The 21,448-nt window shown below is 48.7% G+C and overlaps 1 protein-coding gene across 4 annotated transcripts in view; it reads right to left on the reverse strand.

The window, feature by feature from the left end:
• The window catches only part of cacna2d2a (calcium channel, voltage-dependent, alpha 2/delta subunit 2a), a 1,719,882-nt gene that overhangs the window by 272,598 nt on the left and 1,425,836 nt on the right, over positions 1 to 21,448 (reverse strand). For all 4 annotated transcript variants that reach the window (XM_072472012.1, XM_072472009.1, XM_072472008.1 and 1 more), the window contains 3 exons: positions 15,428 to 15,502; positions 14,681 to 14,752; positions 5,948 to 6,019 (listed from right to left, as the gene is read on the reverse strand). In XM_072472012.1, the coding sequence (XP_072328113.1) occupies positions 5,948 to 6,019; positions 14,681 to 14,752; positions 15,428 to 15,502 (219 nt within the window). The remainder of the gene's footprint in view (positions 1 to 5,947; positions 6,020 to 14,680; positions 14,753 to 15,427; positions 15,503 to 21,448) is intronic.

Raw genomic sequence — 21,448 nt, forward strand, 5'->3', positions numbered from 1 at the left:
CAGTAGAAGGAGTATAAATGTGTGTGTACACCGAGATGCTACCATTTCAGGTAGCAACTGCAGGAGGCAACACATCTATGCTTAATAAAGCCTCGATTACTCTCTATTCTCGTCTCGTCGTAATTGATAGTGCATCAATTTATTAAGTAGAGATTTTACATCGATGGAACTATGCATCAAGCTTGATCGCCTACAGCTGCACCCGCAAGCAGCCAACGCTGCATCGGCCTTCGACCACTGGCTCGCCTTTTTCGAGAGCTACCTCCGGTCCGCGACGGACCAACCCTCGGAAGAACAGAAACTCCAGGTCCTTTACTCACGGGTGAGCTCTGATATTTTTCCCTTTATCCGGGGACGGATTTTGGACGGCGCCTCAGGACCCCGGCTCGTCGGGCTCCTCATCTGGCCGCTCATCGCCTGCCACCGCCGCCGACCAGCCCGGGGCCTACCAACACCAGCCGCAGCTCGCCTCCATCATGCTTGACCAGTCCCAGCCGCACAATCTCCCAACCGCGACGATGACGGTTAAAGTCGATGGACACGAGACATCCTGCCTTCTTGACTCCGGGAGCACGAAAAGCTTCATCCACCCCTCTACGATAAGGCGCTGCTCCCTCACGGTACACCCTGTTACCCAAAAAATCTCCCTGGCCTCCGGATCCCACTCCGTGGAAATCCGGGGGTACTGTATCGCCACCCTCACCGTCCAGGGCGTGAGTTCAGCAACTTCCGGCTCTACGTCCTCCCCAACCTCTGCGCTGCCCTGTTACTCGGCCTGGACTTCCAATGCAACCTCCAAAGACTAAGTCTAAAATTCGGCGGACCCCTACCACCCCTCACCGTATGCGGCCTCATGACCCTTAAGGTCGACCCCCCTTCTCTCTTTGCAAACCTCACCCCGGATTGCAAACCCGTCGCCACCAGGAGCAGACGGTACAGTGCCCAGGACAGGACCTTCATCAGGTCGGAGGTCCAGTGGCGGCTGCGGGAAGGCAACATTGAGGCCAGCAACAGCCCCTGGAGAGCCCAAGTGGTAGTAGTAAAGACTGGGGAGAAACACAGGATGGTCATTGACTGCAGTCAGACCATCAACCGGTACACGCAGCTCGACGCGTACCCCCTCCCACGCATATCTGATATGGTCAATCACAGTACTGGATCTTTTCCCCAGTGGACCTGAAGTCCGCCTACCACCAGCTCCCCATCCGCCCGGAGGACCACCAATACACTGCGTTCGAAGCAGATGGCCGCCTCTATCACTTCCTTAGGGTTCCCTTCGGCGTCACTAATGGGGTCTCGGTCTTCCAACGTGAGATGGACCTATTGGTTGACCGGTACGGACTGCGGGCCATCTTTCCGTACCTAGATAATGTCACCATCTGCGGCCACGATCAGCAGGACCACGACGCTAACCTCCAAAAATTCCTCCAGACCACCAAACTCCTTAACCTCACGTACAATAAGGAGAAATGCATGTTCCGCACCAACCGCTTAGCCATCCTTGGCTATGTCGTGGAAAATGGAGTTCTAGGGCCTGACCTCGACCGCATGCGCCCCCTCATGGAACACCCTCTCCCCCACTGCCCTAATGCCCTGAAACGATGCCTGGGGTTCTTCTCCTACTATGTCCAGTGGGTCCCTAATTATGCGGACAAGGCCCGCCCACTCATTCCGTCCACAGTTTTTCCCCTGACAGCTGAGGCTCGCCAGGCCTTCAACCGCATCAAGGCAGACATCGCCAAGGCCACGATGTACGCGGTTGACGAGTCCCTCCCCTTTCAGGTGGAAAGCGATGCATCGGACATAGCTCTGGCTGCCACCCTCAACCAGGCAGGCAGGTCCGTGACATTCTTTTCCCGCACCCTCCATGCCTCCGAAACTCGGAACTCCTCTGTCGAGAAGGAGGCCCAGGCCTTAGTGGAAGCTGTGCGACATTGGAAGCATTATCTGGCCGGCAGGAGATTCACTCTCCTCACTGACCAACGGTCGGTTGCCTTCATGTTCAATAACACACAGTGGGGCAAGATCAAAAATGACAAGATCTTGAGGTGGAGGATCGAGCTCTCCACCTATAATTACGAGATTTTGTATCGCCCCGGGAAGCTCAATGAGCCCCCTGACGCCCTATCCCGCGGTACATGTGCCAGCGCACAAGTGGACCGACTCCGGGCTCTCCACTATGACCTCTGCCACCTGGGAGTCACCCGATTCTACCATTTCATCAAGGCCCGCAACCTGCCCTACTCCATTGAGGAGGTCAGGACTGTCACCAGAGACTGCCAGGTCTGCGCAGAGTGCAAGCCGCACTTCGACCAGCCAGATAGAGCGCACCTGGTGAAGGCCTCCCGCCCCTTTGAGCGCCTCAGCATGGACTTCAAAGGGCCCCTCCCCTCCACCGACCGCAACACGTATCTTCTGAACGTGGTCGATGAGTACTCCTGATTCCCTTTCGCCATCCCATGCCCTGATATGACTTCTGCCACGGTCATTAAAGCACTCCACAGCATCTTCACACAGTTCGGTTTCCCCACTAACGTCCACAGCGATCGTGGATCCTCTTTTATGAGTGATGAGCTGCGTCAGTTCCTGCTCAGCAAGGGCATCGCCTCGAGCAGGACGACCAGCTACAACCCTCAGGGAAACGGACAGGTGGAGTGGGAGAACGGGACGGTCTGGAAGGCCGTCCAGCTGGCCCTGCGGTCTAAATATCTACTGGTCTCCCGCTGGAAATAGCTCCTCCCTGATGCGCTCCACTCCATCCGATCGCTCCTCTGCACCGCGACTAACGAGACCCCTCATGAACGTCTGTTTGCCTTCCCCAGGAAGTCCACCTCCGGGTTCTCGCTCCCAACATGGCTGACAGTTCCTGGACCCGTCCTCCTTCACAAGCATGTGCGGGCCCATAAGTTGGATCTTTTGGTCGAAAGGGTCCACCTCCTACACGCAAACCCGCAGTACGCCTACGTGGCACACCCCGACGGGCGCCAGGACACAGTCTCCCTCAGGGACCTGGCACCCGCTGGATCCCCACCCACGGCCCCCGACCTGACACCGCCCCCCCCCCCCCCCCCCCGGTTGCCTCATTCACCCCTGCGCCACTCCCCCCCCTCTCCAGCGAACCTCACCGCAGCCCCCGCCCCAGGAGGATCCGTCCTCCCATTGGTTCCACTCAGGGGTGACGAAGACGAGGACAACATGCTCCCGGAGTCACAGGTGACCAGGTCGGTGCCCACATCACCACCAGGACTGAGGCGATCGCAGAGGAGGATCAAGGCCTCCACCGGACTCTTTTGTAACAGGGGGTGAATGTGGTGGTCACCACTAGCAGTATTATATGTATTACGGTAAGACACATATAATAGAGGTACATGGGTAAATCCCTGCCTGCTGGCTCCGCCCAGTAGGCAGCGTATAAATGTGTGTGCTCGCCGGTGCTGCAGCCATTCTGGTTCCAGCTACAGGAGGCACAACATCTTTGCTCAATAAAGCCTCGATTATTCCACTACTCTCGTCTTTGTGGTAATTGATAGTGCATCAATCCCTCCTGCCTTTTATCCACAGACTTTCCCTGCCTCGCTTAAAACCTGTTAAATCTGTTCAATCTCTAAGCTTTTCCAGTTTTGGTGAGGGAAACAAGATTGCTACTCAGCCAGGTTTACAGATGAGAAAGATGCCATGCTTGACATATGTGGCTGGATTCCCTGATCCTGAGACGGTGTGTTGACGCCGTGGCAGGATTTGTGGTCTTCTACAACAGCAAAACTTGCACCGCACCTGGACCGATTCAGTGAGTGAGAAATGGTGCTGGATTCGCCAGTTTCACGACTGACACTCAGGAGGCTGACAAGATGCAGCCACATATACAGACTTTACTCCCCAAACAAACAAACAAAGCACTCCAGCCAATAAGGTAGCAGCAAGACGTGTGGTCCCACGTTTCACGGATGCCGAGCTTGGGGCCCTCCTGGATGCGGAGGAGGAGAGGTGGATGACCCTGTACCCCGGCCTGGGAAGGAGGCTGCCAGCTGCCGCCGTTCGCCGTGCCGGGCCGCAGGTGGCAGAGGCCGTCAGCGCTACCAGCAACACTGTTCGGCCCGGCCTGCAGAGCAGGAAGAAACTACACAACCTCCTCCTCAGGGCGGCCAGGGTGAGTCAACAGCACTGTGCCCCTGGAACCAACCCCATCCCACACACACGTAACCAACCCCCACTTCCCCCACCGGGAGGGTGGCAGGAACCCCACCCTACACCACATGCCGGCTCCAATACCGGCTGCCATGGTCGGGTGCCCTGGTCACTGAGGGCACCAGCCACCCACCACCTGGGCTGCATGCGTCAGACTGCCTAACACAGCCGCCGCCGCCCCAAGGAGAAGGCCACCCAGAACTGCTGGAAGCGGGAGAAAACTGGAGGGTGACCGCTGGACCTGCAGCCCCTCACCGTGGCTAAGCCGAAGCCCTGGACGTGGTCAGCGGAACCTGAGGAAAGGGAAGTCACCGGGGTGGATGTCAGCTGTGTGCAAGGAGTGAGACCCCGCTGATTGAGGTTCCCTGTACCACATGTGTCAACCCCCCCACTGCCACCCTCACCCCCACATCACCACAAGCGCCACTCCCCCTGGCCCGCAGTCTAATCATGCGTCTTGTCTTGTGTCTTGCAGGACCTGCTGGTGTTGGGGAGGGTCCATCTGGTGTCCCCCGCCCTCTGCCAGTGCCACAGCCTGAGCCCCCTCTCCTGTGTTGACCAATGACGAGAACAGCAGCACGGACGGAAGCCCTCGGCCTGAGACCCGGGACACTCCGGATCTCGTGTCCGGGCATGACACAGATTTCTAGTCACAGCTGGGCGGGATTCTCCGTTGGCCAACACTGAAATCTGGGTGTGTTATCGGGCGGAGAATAAGTCCCGACGCAGAAATCGTGACAGGCGCTGCTTTGACGCCGAATCTTGGTGCTCCACCTCCTCGAAAACGGCATTACTGCGACGCACGCCGCGCATAGTTGCATGTCCATTCGCATCTCATTAGCGGGCCCACCCACGATGCACCACCTCCGATGGGCCGAGCTCCAGACAGCGCTGTCCACCATTGTTGGTTGAATTCCAATATCCTTTGCCTGCAGGGGTGAAAGGCCGACATTTTAGCATGGTGCACCCCCCTGCCCAACCAGGTCCAATGGGCTACATGGTGCCCCTGGTTGGCACTGCGGGACCTTGCTCCCGCATGCCCATCCCCCATCCCCGCACCCTTGGCCCTGTCGGTACCCGACGCCATGGTGGCCTCTGGCCCTGGCGGCAGTTCCTGCTGCCAGGGTTATTGTCATTTGGTACTCCGCGGCACCCGTTTGGCGCCCCCGTAGCGGCTATTGTGGTCGTTGCCCTTGGGTGGGCCGCATGATACCCCGGGGGGTGGGTGGGGGGTTGGTATGGCAGAGGGTGGGGTGGAGGGTGGGGTGCGGGCCATAGGGCCGGTGTCACTCTGCAGAACCAGGGGCCAATGTGGGTGTCAGTGGGGTGCGCAGCAAGATGGCTGCCATGCAGGCCACAGCAATGGCGCTCTGTGCCTGGACACAGCCCCAGTCCCATGGGGGATCACCCTGGCCACATGGCCTTTTCAAAATTGCGATTTGGCGTGAAATCGGCACCCGCTGTGATTTCGGCGTCGTAACCGATTCTCTGCCAAATCGTGTTTCTCGATTACGGCATCAGCCGACGGAGAATCCCGCCCATGGTCTGTGCCGATTATAAGCCGCACAGCTGGACAAAGAGGTCAATAAATAGAATCTGTGTCTGTACTTTTGCATTGGGATTGTTATTTATTCCTATCGGCAGATTTGGTGATTTCATGAATATAAGTATACGGTCTTCGATTGGTTGGATAGGCAGAGTTCTTCACCATTAAGAAACAATGAAGTTACAAATAAATTCATACAAATGATGATCTACTTACCTCATCCAGCGATTTGAGTAGAGTTCGGATGGTACTTTTCCCACTCTCCCCATCAATCATGATTTTCCGGATCTGCATAACCAGTGGTGAATATGGAAAACAAAATGAAAATGCCGGCACATGAAACTAATCATTGTTTTCAATGTGATGGAAAAAACTGCACTCGGTGCAGAAGGTGGTTGCTACTAGCCTTAAAATTGTCAACTACATGGGATGAATTAATTCTGAATTAGTGGTGAACCTGAAACTGCCAGTCCAAACCTTTATCTGTGATTCAAACACAGCTTCTTTGCCCAATATTAACCCAATGGGAACAAGTAAGATCAGGACTAAAATAGAAAATAAGATATGTTTATTGAAATGAATTTGGATAAAGGCATCTGAGAATGATTTGATTGATAAGGATGAGAATAACTGACAATTTGTCGATATACATCAGTACTGGAAGGAGGAAATCCTGTCAGATATTGTGCATCTCTGATATTTCCAAAGGATAAAAAGGCACTGAAGAAAGTGCAATAAAGATTGACTAGACTTATACCAGAACTGTTATTTGCTAGGGTAGATGGAGAAGAAATTATTCAATTTTGGGGGAAGATCAAAACTAAGGGATACTCACTGATAAATCCAAAAGGGAATTCAGCAGAAACGTTCTACCCAAAGAGTGGTGAGAATGTTGGACATTCGACAAGTATATAAAAAGGAAGAGAGTAGCTAAATTAAATGGTAGCTTCTTAGATGATGAGACTGAGGCATTAATAATGGTAAAAAAAGGAAATGGCAGTCTTTGAACAAGTATTTTCTATTAGTTTTCATGGATGACACAAAAAGCATTCCTAGAATAGTTCAAAACAAGGGCAAAAGGAGGGAAGAATTTAATACACTCGCTAACATAAGAGGAAATGTGCCAGGTAGACTGATAGGATCAAGGACTAACAAGTTCCCTGGACCTGATGGCTTGCATCCAAAGATCTTGAAAGAAATGGCTGCAAAGTTAGTGGATGCATTTGTTTCAATATTCCACAATTCCATTGATTTTGGAAAGATCCCAGCGCATTGGAAAACTGCAAATATAGTACTTCTATCCAACAGAGGAGGGAAACAGAAAGCAGGAAACTGAAGGCCAGTTGACATAACATTTTCCATTGGGAAACTGTGAGAATCCATTGTTAATGAGGTAGTAGCAGGAGATTTAGAAAATCATAATACGATCAGACAGAGTCAACATGGTTTTGTGAAAATAAAATCACGTTTGAGAAGTTTATTAGAGTGAATATAACAGGCAGAGTGATAAAGGGGAACCAGCAGATGTAGTGGGCTGGATTCTCCTCTGTCGGGATTCTGCGTTACGCCAGCAGCCCGGGGATTTCCCGATGGGTGGGGCTGCCCACAATGGGAAACCCCATTGGCCAGCTGGCGAGACGGAGAATCCGAGGGGCGCGCGCAGAAATCTGGTGCGGTGGGACGGAGAATCCCATCCAGTGTATTTGGATTTCAAAAGGCATTTGAAAACTGCCACATAAGAGATGACTACACAAGATATAAGAGCTCATAGTTTGGGGGGGGGGGGTGATATAGTAGCATGGATTTTCTAACTAACACGAAACAGAGAGCAGGAGTCAATGGGCCATTGTCAGTTTGATAAATTGTAATTAGTGAGGTGCCGCAGGAATCCCTGCTGTGACCTTAACTATTTATAATCTATATTAATGATTTTGATGAAGTATACTGCAGCCAAATGTGCTGATGACATAATGATCGGTTGGAAAGCAAAGTGATAATAGATGAAATAAATGAGTGCAAAAATTTGGCAGAAGGATTCTAATGTGGGATATATTAGGTTGTCCACTTTGCCAGGAGGAATAGAAAAGTAGAATATCAATGAAGTGGCAGGAGTCTGCAGAATGCTGTGGAACAGCCCTGTCTGGGTTTCCTTGTACGTGAATCACAAAATGTTTGTATGCAGGTACGTAAGTAAGCAATTTCTAAGGCAAATTGATTGTTGAACTTTATTGCGAAGGGGATGGATATAAAAGTAGAGTACATAGAGTACTTTATACAGTTATGGTCTCCTTGCTAAAGAAGGGGTTCAACGGTAAAGTTGCCATAGTCCCAGATGGCCAAAGGCTGCTTTGCCCTTTGAGAAGGAAAGGGGGAGAGCTGACTGGTGGTAATTTAGCCTGAGGATCACCTCACCGCAGGCGAAGGGCGGGCCTTCATGAATAATCTCAGCTGGTACGGGAATTGCATTGGAGGCAGTTCAGAAAAGGTTGATTCCTGGGATGAAGAGTTTGTCTTATGAGGTAAGTTTGAACTGGTTGGGCCTAAACTCGTTGGAATTTAGAAGAATGAGAGATGATCTTATTGAAACATTAGGAGTAGATGCTGAGAGGCTTTTTCCCCTCGTGGGGGAATCTAGAACTTTTTAAACATTCATTCATGGGATTTGGCATCTCTGATTAGGCCAGCATTTATTACCTATCCCTAATTGCCCCTCAGAAGATGAGCTGGCTGCTTGAACTGCTGCAATCCATATGGTGTAGGTATATACACAACACTGAGAGGGTGCAAGTTCCTGGATTTTGACCCAGTGACAGTAAAGGAACAAGTAGGATGGTGTGTGAGTTGGAGGGGAACTTGCAGGTGGTGGTGTATCCATGCATTTGCTGTCCTTGTACTTCTAGATGGCAGCAGTCGTGTGTTTGGAAATTTCTGCTGAAGGAACCTTGGTGAGTTCCTGCAGTACATATTGCTGCTACTACAAACAGCAAAGGTCCCACTGTCCCCTAATATTCAGCCCTTCATTCAGAAAAGAACAAAGAACAATACAGTTCAGTCCTCCAAATCTGTACCGGTCATGATACCACCCTTGGCCAAAACCCTCAGCACTTCCCAGTGCCATATCCCTATATACACATCCTATCCATGTGTTTGTCAAGATGTCTTTTGAACATTGTTAATGTATCTGCTTCTACAACCGTTCCCCTGGCAACGCATTCCAGACACCACCACCCTCTGTGTAAAAAACCTTGTTCATTTTGTGTTGCCACTTTCAAAGATCTGTGGACTTGCATGCCCATATCTCGCTGACTTTGTATATTCCTGTGTTTTGCCATTTATGGTATATTTCCCCTCCATGTTAGACCTACCAAAATGAATTTCCTCACACTTGCCTGGATTAAACTCCATTTGCCATTTCTCTGCCCAAGTCGCCAACCTATCCATGTCCTCTGTATCATCTGACAATCCTCAACACTATCTGCTGCTCCACCAACCTTGGTATCATCCGTGAACTTAATAATCAGACCAGCTACATTTTCCTCCAAATTGTTTATGTATACTGCAAACAACAGAGGTCCCACTGACCCCTGTGGAACACCACTAGTCGCAACCTTCCATTCAGAAAAACACCCTTCGACTGTTACCCTTTGCCTTCTGTGACTGAACCAGTTTTGTATCCATCTTGCCACCTTACCTCTGATTCTGTGTGACTTCACCTTTTGTACCAGTCTGCCATGAGGCACCTTGTCAAAGGCTTTACCGAAGTCCACGTAAACAATATGCACCACCTCATCAATCATTTGTCACCTCTTCAAAAAACTTAATCAAGTTAGTGATGTACGACTTCCCCTTCACAAAACCATGCTGTCTATCGCTAATGAGTCCATTTGTTTCCAAATGGGTATAAATCCTGTCCCTGAGAATTCTTTCCAATAATTTGCCTACTACCGACCTGAGGCTCACCGGGCTATAATTTCCTGGATTATCCCTACTACCTTTCTTAAACAGCGGTACCACATTAGCTATTCTCCAGTCCACTGGGACCTTACCTGTAGCCAATGAGGATACAGAGATGTCAGTTAAGGCCCCAGCAATTTCCTACCTTGCTTCTGTCAGTATTCTGGGGTAAGTCCTATCTGGCCCTGGAGACCTACCTACCTTAATGTCATTTAAAAAACCCAGGGTGGGATTCTCCGTCTTACGCTGAAATCGGGAAATGCGATATGGTGGAGAATAGCTGCCGACGGTGGGTCAGCTGGGGCCAGAGGGCACCCAGGGAGTTGGCCTGGGGGGACATCTATGGCACTAGGTTCAAAGTGAGCCGTTAGCGGTGTGCGCAGTTGCATGGCTGCCTTGCCGGCTGCTGTAATTGTGCTCCGTGTCTGTCCACCCTGACTCCACAGCCGACTTCTGGCTACCCCCCACTACTCTCCCTGGCCCTGGCAAAAAAAAACCCGGCCAGCAGCACAACTGTCAGAAAACTATGACAATGTTGGGCACATTTCGTACCCCCTTCCTCTCGCTCAGCAGCGGCCACGCCGGTTTCACAACACTTAAAAGCAGAAGGGAACCACGCTGTCGGGAACCTGGCCCATCAAAGAACAAAGAACAAAGAAAGGTACAGCACAGGAACAGGCCCTTCGGCCCTCCAGGCCTGTGCCGACCATGCTGCCCGTCTAAACTAAAATCTTCTACACTTCCGGGGTCCGTATCCCTCTATTCCCATCCTATTCATGTATTTGTCAAGATGCCCCTTAAACGTCGCTATCGTCCGTGCTTTCACCACCTCCTCCGGCAGCGAGTTCCAGGCACCCACTGCCCTCTGTGTAAAAAACTTGCCTCATACATAGAACATAGAACAATACAGCGCAGTACAGGCCCTTCGGCCCACGATGTTGCACCGAAACAAAAGCCATCTAACCTACACTATGCCATTATCATCCATATGTTTATCCAATAAACTTTTAAATGCCCTCAATGTTGGCGAGTTCACTACTGTAGCAGGTAAGGCATTCCACGGCCTCACTACTCTTTGCGTAAAGAACCTACCTCTGACCTCTATCCTATATCTATTACCCCTCAGTTTAAAGTTATGTCCCCTCATGCCAGCCATATCCATCCGCGGGAGAAGGCTCTCACTGCCCACCCTATTCAACCCCCTGATCATTTTGTATGCCTCTATTAAGTCTCCTCTTAACCTTCTTCTCTCCAACGAAAACAACCTCAAGTCCATTAGCCTTTCCTCATAAGATTTTCCCTCCATACCAGGCAACATCCTGGTAAATCTCCTCTGCACCCGCTCCAAAGCCTCCACGTCCTTCCTATAATGCGGTGACCAGAACTGTACGCAATACTCCAAATGCGGCCGTACCAGAGTTCTGTACAGCTGCAACATGACCTCCCGACTCCGGAACTCAATCCCTCTACCAATAAAGGCCAACACTCCATAGGCCTTCTTCACAACCCTATCAACCTGGGTGGCAACTTTCAGGGATCTATGTACATGGACACCTAGATCCCTCTGCTCATCCACACTTTCAAGAACTTTACCATTAGCCAAATATTCCGCATTCCTGTTATTCCTTCCAAAGTGAATCACCTCACACTTCTCTACATTAAACTCCATTTGCCACCTCTCAGCCCAGCTCTGCAGCTTATCTATATCCCTCTGTAACCTGCTACATCCTTCCACACTATCGACAACACCACCGACTTTAGTATCGTCTGCAAATTTACTCACCCACCCTTCTGCGCCTTCCTTGATAAATTTGGCAAACAGCAACGGCCCCAGAACAGATCCTTGTGGTACTCCACTTGTGACTGTACTCCATTCTGAACATTTCCCATCAACCACCACCCTCTGTCTTCTTTCAGCTAGCCAATTTCTGATCCACATCTCTAAATCACCCTCAATCCCCAGCCTCCGTATTTTTTGCAATAGCCTACCATGGGGAACCTTATCAAACGCTTTGCTGAAATCCATATACACCACATCAACTGCTCTACCCTCGTCTACCTGTTCAGTCACCTTCTCAAAGAACTCAATAAGGTTTGTGAGGCATGACCTACCCTTCACAAAGCCATGCTGACTATCCCTGATCATATTATTCCTATCTAGATGATTATAAATCTTGTCTCTTATAATCCCCTCCAAGACTTTACCCACTACATACGTGAGGCTCACCGGTCTATAGTTGCCGGGGTTGTCTCTGCTCCCCTTTTTGAATAAAGGGACCACATTTGCTGTCCTCCAGTCCTCTGGCACTATTCCTGTAGCCAATGATGACATAAAAATCAAAGCCAAAGGTCCAGCAATCTCTTCCCTGGCCTCCCAGAGAATCCTAGGATAAATCCCATCAGGTCCCAGGGACTTATCTATTTTCAGCCTGTCCAGAATTGCCAACACCTCTTCCCTACGTACCTCAATGCCATCTATCCTATTAGCCTGGGGCTCAGCATTCTCCTCCACAACATTATCTTTTTCCTGAGTGAATACTGACGAAAAATATTCATTTAGTATCTCGCCTATCTCTTCAGACTCCACACACAATTTCCCATCCCTGTCCTTGACTGGTCCTACTCTTTCCCTAGTCATTCGCTTATTCCTGACATACCTATAGAAAGCTTTTGGGTTTTCCTTGATCCTTCCTGCCAAATACTTCTCATGTCCCCTCCTTGCTCGTCTTAGCTCTCTCTTTAGATCCTTCCTCGCTACCTTGTAACTATCCATCGCCCCAACCGAAACTTCACACCTCATCTTCACATAGGCCTCCTTCTTCCTCTTAACAAGAGATTCCACTTCCTTGGTAAACCACGGTTCCCTCGCTCGACGCCTTCCTCCCTGCCTGACCGGTACATGCTTATCAAGAACACGCAGTAGCTGATCCTTGAACAAGCCCCACTTATCCAGTGTGCCCAACACTTGCAGCCTACTTCTCCACCTTATCTCCCCCAAGTCACGTCTAATGGCATCATAATTGCCCTTCCCCCAGCTATAACTCTTGCCCTGCGGTGTATACTTATCCCTTTCCATCATTAACGTAAACGTCACCGAATTGTGGTCACTGTCCCCAAAGTGCTCTCCTACCTCCAAATCCAACACCTGGCCTGGTTCATTACCCAAAACCAAATCCAATGTGGCCTCGCCTCTTGTTGGCCTGTCAACATATTGTTTCAGGAAACCCTCCTGCACACACTGTACAAAAAACAACCCATCTATTGTACTCGAACTATATCTTTTCCAGTCAATATTTGGAAAGTTAAAGTCTCCCATAATAACTACCCTGTTACTTTCGCTCTTATCCAGAATCATCTTCGCCATCCTTTCCTCTACATCCCTAGAACTATTAGGAGGCCTATAAAAAACTCCCAACAGGGTGACCTCTCCTTTCCTGTTTCTAACTTCAGCCCATACTACCTCGGAAGAAGAGTCCCCATCTAGCATCCTCTCCGCCACCGTAATACTGCTCTTGACTAGCAGCGCCACACCTCCCCCTCTTTTGCCTCCTTCTCTGAGCTTACTAAAACACCTAAACCCCGGAACCTGCAACATCCATTCCTGTCCCTGCTCTATCCATGTCTCCAAAATGGCCACAACATCGAAGTCCCAGGTACCAACCCATGCTGCCAGTTCCCCTACCTTGTTTCGTATACTCCTGGCATTGAAGTAGACACACTTCAAACCACCTACCTGAACACTGGCCCCCTCCTGCGACGTCAAATCTGTGCTCCTGACCTCTATACTCTCATTCTCCCTTACCCTAAAACTACAATCCAGGTTCCCATGCCCCTGCTGCATTAGTTTAAACCCCCCCAAAGAGCACTAACAAATCTCCCCCCCAGGATATTTGTGCCCCTCAGGTTCAGATGTAGACCATCCTGTCTGTAGAGGTCCCACCTTCCCCAGAAAGAGCCCCAGTTATCCAGAAATCTGAATCCCTCCCGCCTGCACCATCCCTGTAGCCACGTGTTTAAATGCTCTCTCTCCCTATTCCTCATCTCACTATCACGTGGCACGGGCAACAACCCAGAGATAACAACTCTGTTTGTTCTAGTTCTGAGCTTCCATCCTAGCTCCCTGAAAGCCTGCCTGACATCCTTGTCCCCTTTCCTACCTATGTCAATACCTAGAGTACATCTACTCTAAACCTTGCTTCTCGCACCTTAAACCTATGCCCCCTAGTAATTGACACCTCTACCCTGGGAAAAAGTCTCTGACTATCCACCCTGTCTATGCCCCTCATATGTTTGTAGACCTCTATCAGGTCGCCCCTCAACCTCCGTCGTTCCAGTGAGAACAAACCGAGTTTATTCAACCTCTCCTCATAGCTAATGCTATCCATACCAGGCAACATCCTGGTAAATCTCTTCTGCATCCTCTCTAAAGCCTCCACATCCTTCTGGTAGTGTGGCGATCAGAATTGAACACTATACTCCAAGTGTGGCCTAACCAAGGTTCTATACAGCTGCAACATGACTTGCCAATTTTTACACTCAATGCCCCGGCCAATGAAGGCAAGCATGCCGTAAGCCTTCCTGACTACCTTCTCCACCTGTGTTGCCCCTTTCAGTGACCTGTGGATCTGTACACCTGGATCTCTCTGACTGTCAATACTCTTGAGGGTTCTACCATTCACTGTATATTCCCCACCTGCATTAGACCTTCCAAAATGCATTACCTCCATCGGAGGCGGAGAATCACGGAGGCCCTGGAGAATATCTGGTCGGGCCCGCAAATGATATGGAAACGGCGTCTACTGTACGTGCAGGGTGAAACCTATTGACGCCGTTTGCGAAGTGACGGAGAATTGCGATTTGGCGCCAAATCACCGCCTTCTGGGATTTTGGCCTCGGAAGCTATTCTCAGCCCAATCGCATTTCACAATTTCGCCGTCGGCTAATGGAGAACCCTGACCCATATTTTTAATTTCCACTGAAGAGGCCACTCCTTACCTTTTCCTTGTTTTCATCTTCTAACTCAGCATCCAGGAAATCCAGGGTCACTGGCTCCCGGAAATTAATAACCTTGAGATAAAAACCAAAAAAATAGACACATAACAGACATTGATAGTCATCATCAGTGAGATTTAAAAGTGAACAGGTATCTACCATCTTCCTGTTGTGGCTTATTCGAATGTTTACATTTGTAACTTTATCAATATGTGGATCAATCTTGGGCTAGAATATTTGTTTCTATCTTTGGTGTTGGATAGAATGGTGTCAGGAAGCAGTAACAAGCATCAATCACATGGAAAGCATCATCACCTTTACACTGCCACCTGTGGCTTTCTATAGAAACTCACTTGTGGAAAAAATTACTGATGATGGGGCACCCACACCAAACACTCCAGTTGTGAAACGGGTTACTCATTTAGAACATTTATCCCAGCTACCTTCAGTGGCTAGGTGAGTCCATGATAGGGCGGCAAGGTGGCTAGCACTGGGTCTCACCCCCACAACCTAAAGATGTGAACGGTAGGTAGATTGACCACACTAGATTGCCCCTTAATCGGAAAAGAAAATTCAAAAATAATAATAGCTGAGTCCATGATAGATAAAAAGACAAACTCTGGGTGAAGTCCAGAATGGTACCTTCTGGTTATTAACACATTATCTGGGTCGGCAAATGATGAAGATGTTCACACCTGAGCTGAAGGATTGTTACAGACATTGGAGTGAATTGGTGCTGAAATCTCTCACCTTTGGCTGTAGGTTAGGATGCAACAGGACATACCCATTTGGATCGATGGCGTAAAAGTATCCATTGGCACCTAACTGTGTGGAGAAAACAACAGAGATTATTAACACGAAGCTCCACCAGAAATTTCAATGTGAAATGAAACAGAGCACAATGACCTCCTTTCTGCACCTTGTTTGCCTGCAGATTTCAATTGTATGCAGCAAAAATAGAGCAGATATATTAAAATACTTGAATAGTCTATATACCTCAAATACTGGGAAAAACAGTGTTACGGATAGAGTTATCTGATAGCAATATCCGATGGATATCACAGCTGTACTACAGGAGGACAGGATATCACAGCTGTACTACGGGAGGACACCTCAGAGGGCAGTGAGGCTATATGGGTAGAGATCAGGAATAAGAAGGGTGCAGTCACAATGTTGGGGGTTTACTACAGGCCCCCCCAACAGCCAGCGGGAGATAGAGGAGCAGATAGGTAGACAGATTTTGGAAAAGAGTAAAGACAACAGGGTTGTGGTGATGGGAAACTTCAACTTCCCCAATAATGACTGGGACTCACTTAGTGCCAGGGGCTTAGACGGGGCGGAGTTTGTAAGGAGCATCCAGGAGGGCTTCTTCAAACAATATGTAGACAGTCCAACTAGGGAAGGGGCGGTACTGGACCTGGTATTGGGGATTGAGCCCGGCCAGGTGGTAGGAGTTTCAGTAGGGGAGCATTTCGGGAACAGTGATCACAATTCAGTAAGTTTTAAAGTGCTGGTAGACAAGGATAAGAGTGGTCCTAGGGTGAATGTGCTAAATTGGGGGAAGGCTAATTATAACAATATTAGGCGGGAACTGAAGAACCTAGATTGGGGGCGGATGTTTGAGGGCAAATCAACATCTGACATGTGGGAGGCTTTCAAGTGTCAGTTGAAAGGAATTCAGGACCGGCATGTTCCTGTGAGGAAGAAGGATAAATGCGGCAATTTTCGGGAACCTTGGATAACGAGAGATATTGTAGGCCTCGTCAAAAAGAAAAAGGAGGCATTTGTCAGGGCGAAAAGGCTGGGAACAGACAAAGCCTGTGTGGAATATAAGGAAAGTAGGAAGAAACTTAAGCAAGGAGTCAGGGGGGCTTGAAGGGGTCACAAAAAGTCATTGGCAAATAGGGTTAAGGAAAATCCCAAGGCTTTTTACACGTACATAAAAAGCAAGAGGGTAGCCAGGGAAAGGGTTGGCCCACTGAAGGATAGGCAAGGGAATCTATGTGTGGAGCCAGAGGAAATGGGCGAGGTACTAAACAAATACTTTGCATCAGTATTCACCAAAGAGAAGGAATTGGTAGACGTTGAGTCTGGAGAAGGGTGTGTAGATAGCCTGGGTCACATTGAGATCCAAAAAGACGATGTGTTGGGCGTCTTACAAAATATTAAGGTTGGTAAGTCCCCAGGGCCTGATGGGATCTACCCCAGAATACTGAAGGGGGCTGGAGAGGAAATTGCTGAGGCCTTGACAGAAATCTTTGGATCCTCACTATCTTCAGGTGATGTCCCGGAGGACTGGAGAATAGCCAATGTTGTTCCTCTGTTTAAGAAGGGTAGCAAGGATAATCCAGGGAACTACAGGCCGGTGAGCCTTACTTCAGTGGTAGGGAAATTACTGGAGAGAATTCTTCGAGACAGGATCTACTCCCATTTGGAAGCAAACGGAGGTATTAGTGAGAGGCAGCATGGTTTTGTGAAGGGGAGGTCGTGTCTCACTAACTTGATAGAGTTTTTCGAGGAGGTCACAAAGATGATTGATGCAGGTAGGGCAGTAGATGTTGTCTATATGGACTTCAGTAAGACCTTTGACAAGGTCCCTCATGGGACTAGTACAAAAGATGAAGTCACACGGGATCAGGGGTGAGCTGGCAAGGTAGATACAGAACTGGCTAGGTCATAGAAGGCAGAGAGTAGCAATGGAAGGATGCTTTTCTAATTGGAGGGCTGTGACCAGTGGTGTTCCACAGGGATCGGTGCTGGGACCTTTGCTGTTTGTAGTATATATAAATGATTTGGAGGAAAATGTAACTGGTCTGATTAGTAAGTTTGCAGACGACACAAAGGTTAGTGGAATTGCGGATAGCGATGAGGATTGTCAGAGGATACAGCAGGATTTAGATTGTTTGGAGACTTGGGCGGAGAGATGGCAGATGGAGTTTAATCCGGACAAATGTGAGGTAATGCATTTTGGAAGGTCTAATGCAGGTAGGGAATATACAGTGAATGGTAGAACCCTCAAGAGTATTGAAAGTCAAAGAGATCTAGGAGTACAGGTCCACAGGTCACTGAAAGGGGCAACACAGGTGGAGAAGGTAGTCAAGAAGGCATACTGCATGCTTGCCTTCATTGGCCGGGGCATTGAGTATAAGAATTGGCAAGTCATGTTGCAGCTGTATAGAACCTTAGTTAGGCCACACTTGGAGTCTAGTGTTCAATTCTGGTCGCCACACTACCAGAAGGATGTGGGCTTTAGAGAGGGTGCAAAAGAGATTTACCAGAATGTTGCCTGGTATGGAGGGCATTAGCTATGAGGAGCGGTTGAATAAACTCGGTTTGTTCTCACTGGAACGACGGAGGTTGAGGGGCGACCTGATAGAGGTCTACAAAATTATGAGGGGCATAGACAGAGTGGATAGTCAGAGGCGTTTCCCCAGGGTAGAGCGGTCAATTACTAGGGGGCATAAGTTTAAGGTGAGAGGGGCAAGGTTTAGAGTAGATGTACGAGGCAAGTTTTTTACACAGAGGGTAGTGGGTGCCTGGAACTCGCTACCGGAGGAGGTGGTGGAAGCAGGGACGATAGTGACATTTAAGGGGCATCTTGACAAATACATGAATAGGATGGGTATAGAGGGATACGGGGACCCAGGAAGTGTAGAAGATTGTAGTTTAGTTGGGCAGCATGGTCGGCACGGGCTTGGCGGGCCGAAGGGCCTGTTCCTGTGCTGTACATTTCTTTGTTCTTTGTTCTTTGTGTGTGTACAAGGGGACTTTCTTGATCAATATGTTTCTAGTCTGACAAAGAACGAAACAGTATTGGATCTAATTCTGGGAAACAAAGTACTGCAAATGAAATGTGTCACAGACAGAGATCATTTAACGAACACTAATCAAACCATATTATTGTTTAGAGCAATTATGCAAAAAGATCAGAAAATATTAAAGGTGGACATGCACAACTGGGGAAGAGATTTTTTTATTTCTGGAACTTAGCACAAGTGGATTGAATAAGTGACTACAGGGTAAAGCAGTAAACAAAACAATGGGAATGCTGTGGATATCTGCTTCATAATCTATATGTTTTCGAATATAACTTTTTGTTTAAAATATTTATCATATTTAATATCATTAAATATTAACAAACCCAAACAGGATTGTAAAATAAGCTATTTGGAGATTAAAATATTTAATGTAAGATAAGTGGGTATGTGATTGAGAAACTGATAACTCTAATGTAAATGCAATTCAAATAGGCTTAGTTTTATTACACTTAAAAAGTCAGAGTTGAGAGTGAAAAAATACTTAACAATGGATGACTCATTTCTGGGCCTTGTTCACGATTCTCTTAAGGTTAATGTGCAGGTTCAGTCGGCAGTTAAGAAGACAAATGCAATGTTAGCATTCATGTCAAGAGGGCTAGAATACAAGACCAGGGATATACTTCTGAGGCTGTATAAGGTTCTGGTCAGACCCCATTTAGAGTATTGTGAGCAGTTTTGGGCCCCATATCTAAGAAAGGATGTGCTGGCCTTGGAAAGGGTCCAGAGGAGGTTCACAAGAATGATCCCTGGAACGAAGAACTTGTTGTATGAGGAACGTGGAGGACTCTAGGTCTGTACTCGTTGGAGTTTAGAAGGATGCGAGCGGATCTTATTGAAACATACAAGATACTGTGAGGTCTGGATAGAGTGGACGTGGAGAGGATGTTTCCACTTGTAGGAAAAACTAGAACCAGAGGACGCCACCTGAGATTAAAGGGACGCTCCTTTCAAACCGAGATGAGTAGGAATTTCTTCAGCCAGAGGCTGGTGAATCTGTGGAACTCTTTGCCGCAGAAGGCTGTGGAGGCCAATTCACTGAGTGTCTTTCACACAGAGATAGATAGGTTGTTGATTAATAAGGGGATCAGGGGTTATGGGTAGAAGGCAGGAGAATGGGGATGAGAAAATATCAGCCATGATTGAATGGCAGAGCAGACTCGATGGGCCAAGTGGCCTAATTCTGCTCCTATGTCTTGTGGTCTTATGGTCTTATAAGCTAAAAGCTCACTGTTCTGGGAAAAAGGGTCATAAAACTCCATTGGAGATGAAAATCATTCATATGGATTGCAGAATCAAAGAGTTGTGCTGAATAAAGGATCCCCATGAAATTTGTACTCCTGAGATAGCTTAAATATTAAGGAAAACTAAAGTAAATGTGGAAGGTGTGGCATACATTTGGGCTGGTCCCAAGGAAAAGTGAATGAACCCTCAAGACTTTATATGGTAAGGGGGCTCTTGGTTTTTTGGGGGACGGTTGAGGGAAAGGGGTGGAGCAGTAAAAATTTGAAACAAGTTTATAACATAAGCATTGATAAACTCCAGTTTTAAGCTAGTGTGCTTGCATTGTTTGTTTTAGTTCAAAAACATAGGGCACGATTTACTGGCTGCATACTGCCGGAATCGGGACGGGATGCGGCTGGTTGATCCCGGGAGATGCCTCTTCCGGAACTTAAATCTGCCTTCGCATGATTGAACCGGCTCCTGGGATCTACCGGTCTCACCGAGGAGACACGAGCTGCGCGCCGATTTGTATTGTTCCCCACAAACGGGGACTAGGTGGAACGTTACTTGGGGGGATCTCCCAAGCGAACTGAGGTCCCTGGGTGGCTGGTATCTGGGCAGGGTGGCACCCTGACACTGCTGATGCCACCTGGATACCTTGGCACTGCCGGCCTGGCACTCTGGCAGTGCCACCTGGGCATCCTGGCAGTGCCACCCAGGTGCCAGTCTGGCACTGTAAGGGTGTCCAGATGGCACTACCAGGCTAGCAGGGGCACTGTCAAGGTGCCCAGATGGCATTTTGGCAATGGCGGGGGCACCCTGCCTGTGTGAGGTGGGGTGCAGGGGACTTGAGGGCCCACCAACAGGTGAGCTGGGGTGTTGGGATGGAGGTTCGGAACCGCGTCTGGGGTTTAGAGATCAGGGCGTCTTGTCGGAGTTCCTCAGTGCAGGAAATGCAGTTAAAAGTGGTCTCAGCGGGGCGTTCCCCATTGAGGTCCGAAACGAAACAGAGTTTGGAGGAATATCGGGAAAGTGGGACCAATCTCAAACGTGCAATAAAGAGGGCTAAAAGCGATCATGAAATATCTTTGGCTAATTGGGTTAAGGAAAATCCCAAAGCCTTTTATTCGTATATAATGAGCAAGACGGTAACTAGAGAAAGGATTGGCCCACTCAAAGACAAAAGAGGGAATTTATGCGTGGAATCAGAGGAAATGGGTGAGATTCTTAATGAGTACTTTGCATCGGTATTCACCATGGAGAGGGACATGTCAGATGTTGAGGCTCGGAATGGATGTTTAAATACTCTAGGACAAGTCGGCATAAGGAAGGGGGAAGTTTTGGGTATTCTAAAAGGCATTAAGGTGGACAAGTCCCCAGGTCCGGATGGGATCTATTCCAGGTTACTGAGGGAAGCGAGGGACGAAATAGCTGGCGCCTTAACAGATATCTTTGCATCATCCTTGAGCACGGGTGAGGTCCCGGAGGACTGGAGACTTGCTAATGTTGTCCCTTTGTTTAAGAAGGGTAGCAGGGATAATCCAGGGAATTATAGACCTGTGAGCTTGACGTCAGTGGTAGGCAAACTGTTGGAGAAGATACTGAGGGATAGGATCTATTCACATTTGGAAGAAAATAGACTTATCAGTGATAGGCAGCATGGTTTTGTGCAGGGAAGGCCATGTCTTACAAACCTAATAGAATTCTTTGAGGAAGTGACAAAGTTAATTGA

This window comes from Scyliorhinus torazame, chromosome 13 (genome assembly GCF_047496885.1).
Source record: "Scyliorhinus torazame isolate Kashiwa2021f chromosome 13, sScyTor2.1, whole genome shotgun sequence".
NCBI classification, from domain to species: domain Eukaryota; kingdom Metazoa; phylum Chordata; class Chondrichthyes; order Carcharhiniformes; family Scyliorhinidae; genus Scyliorhinus; species Scyliorhinus torazame.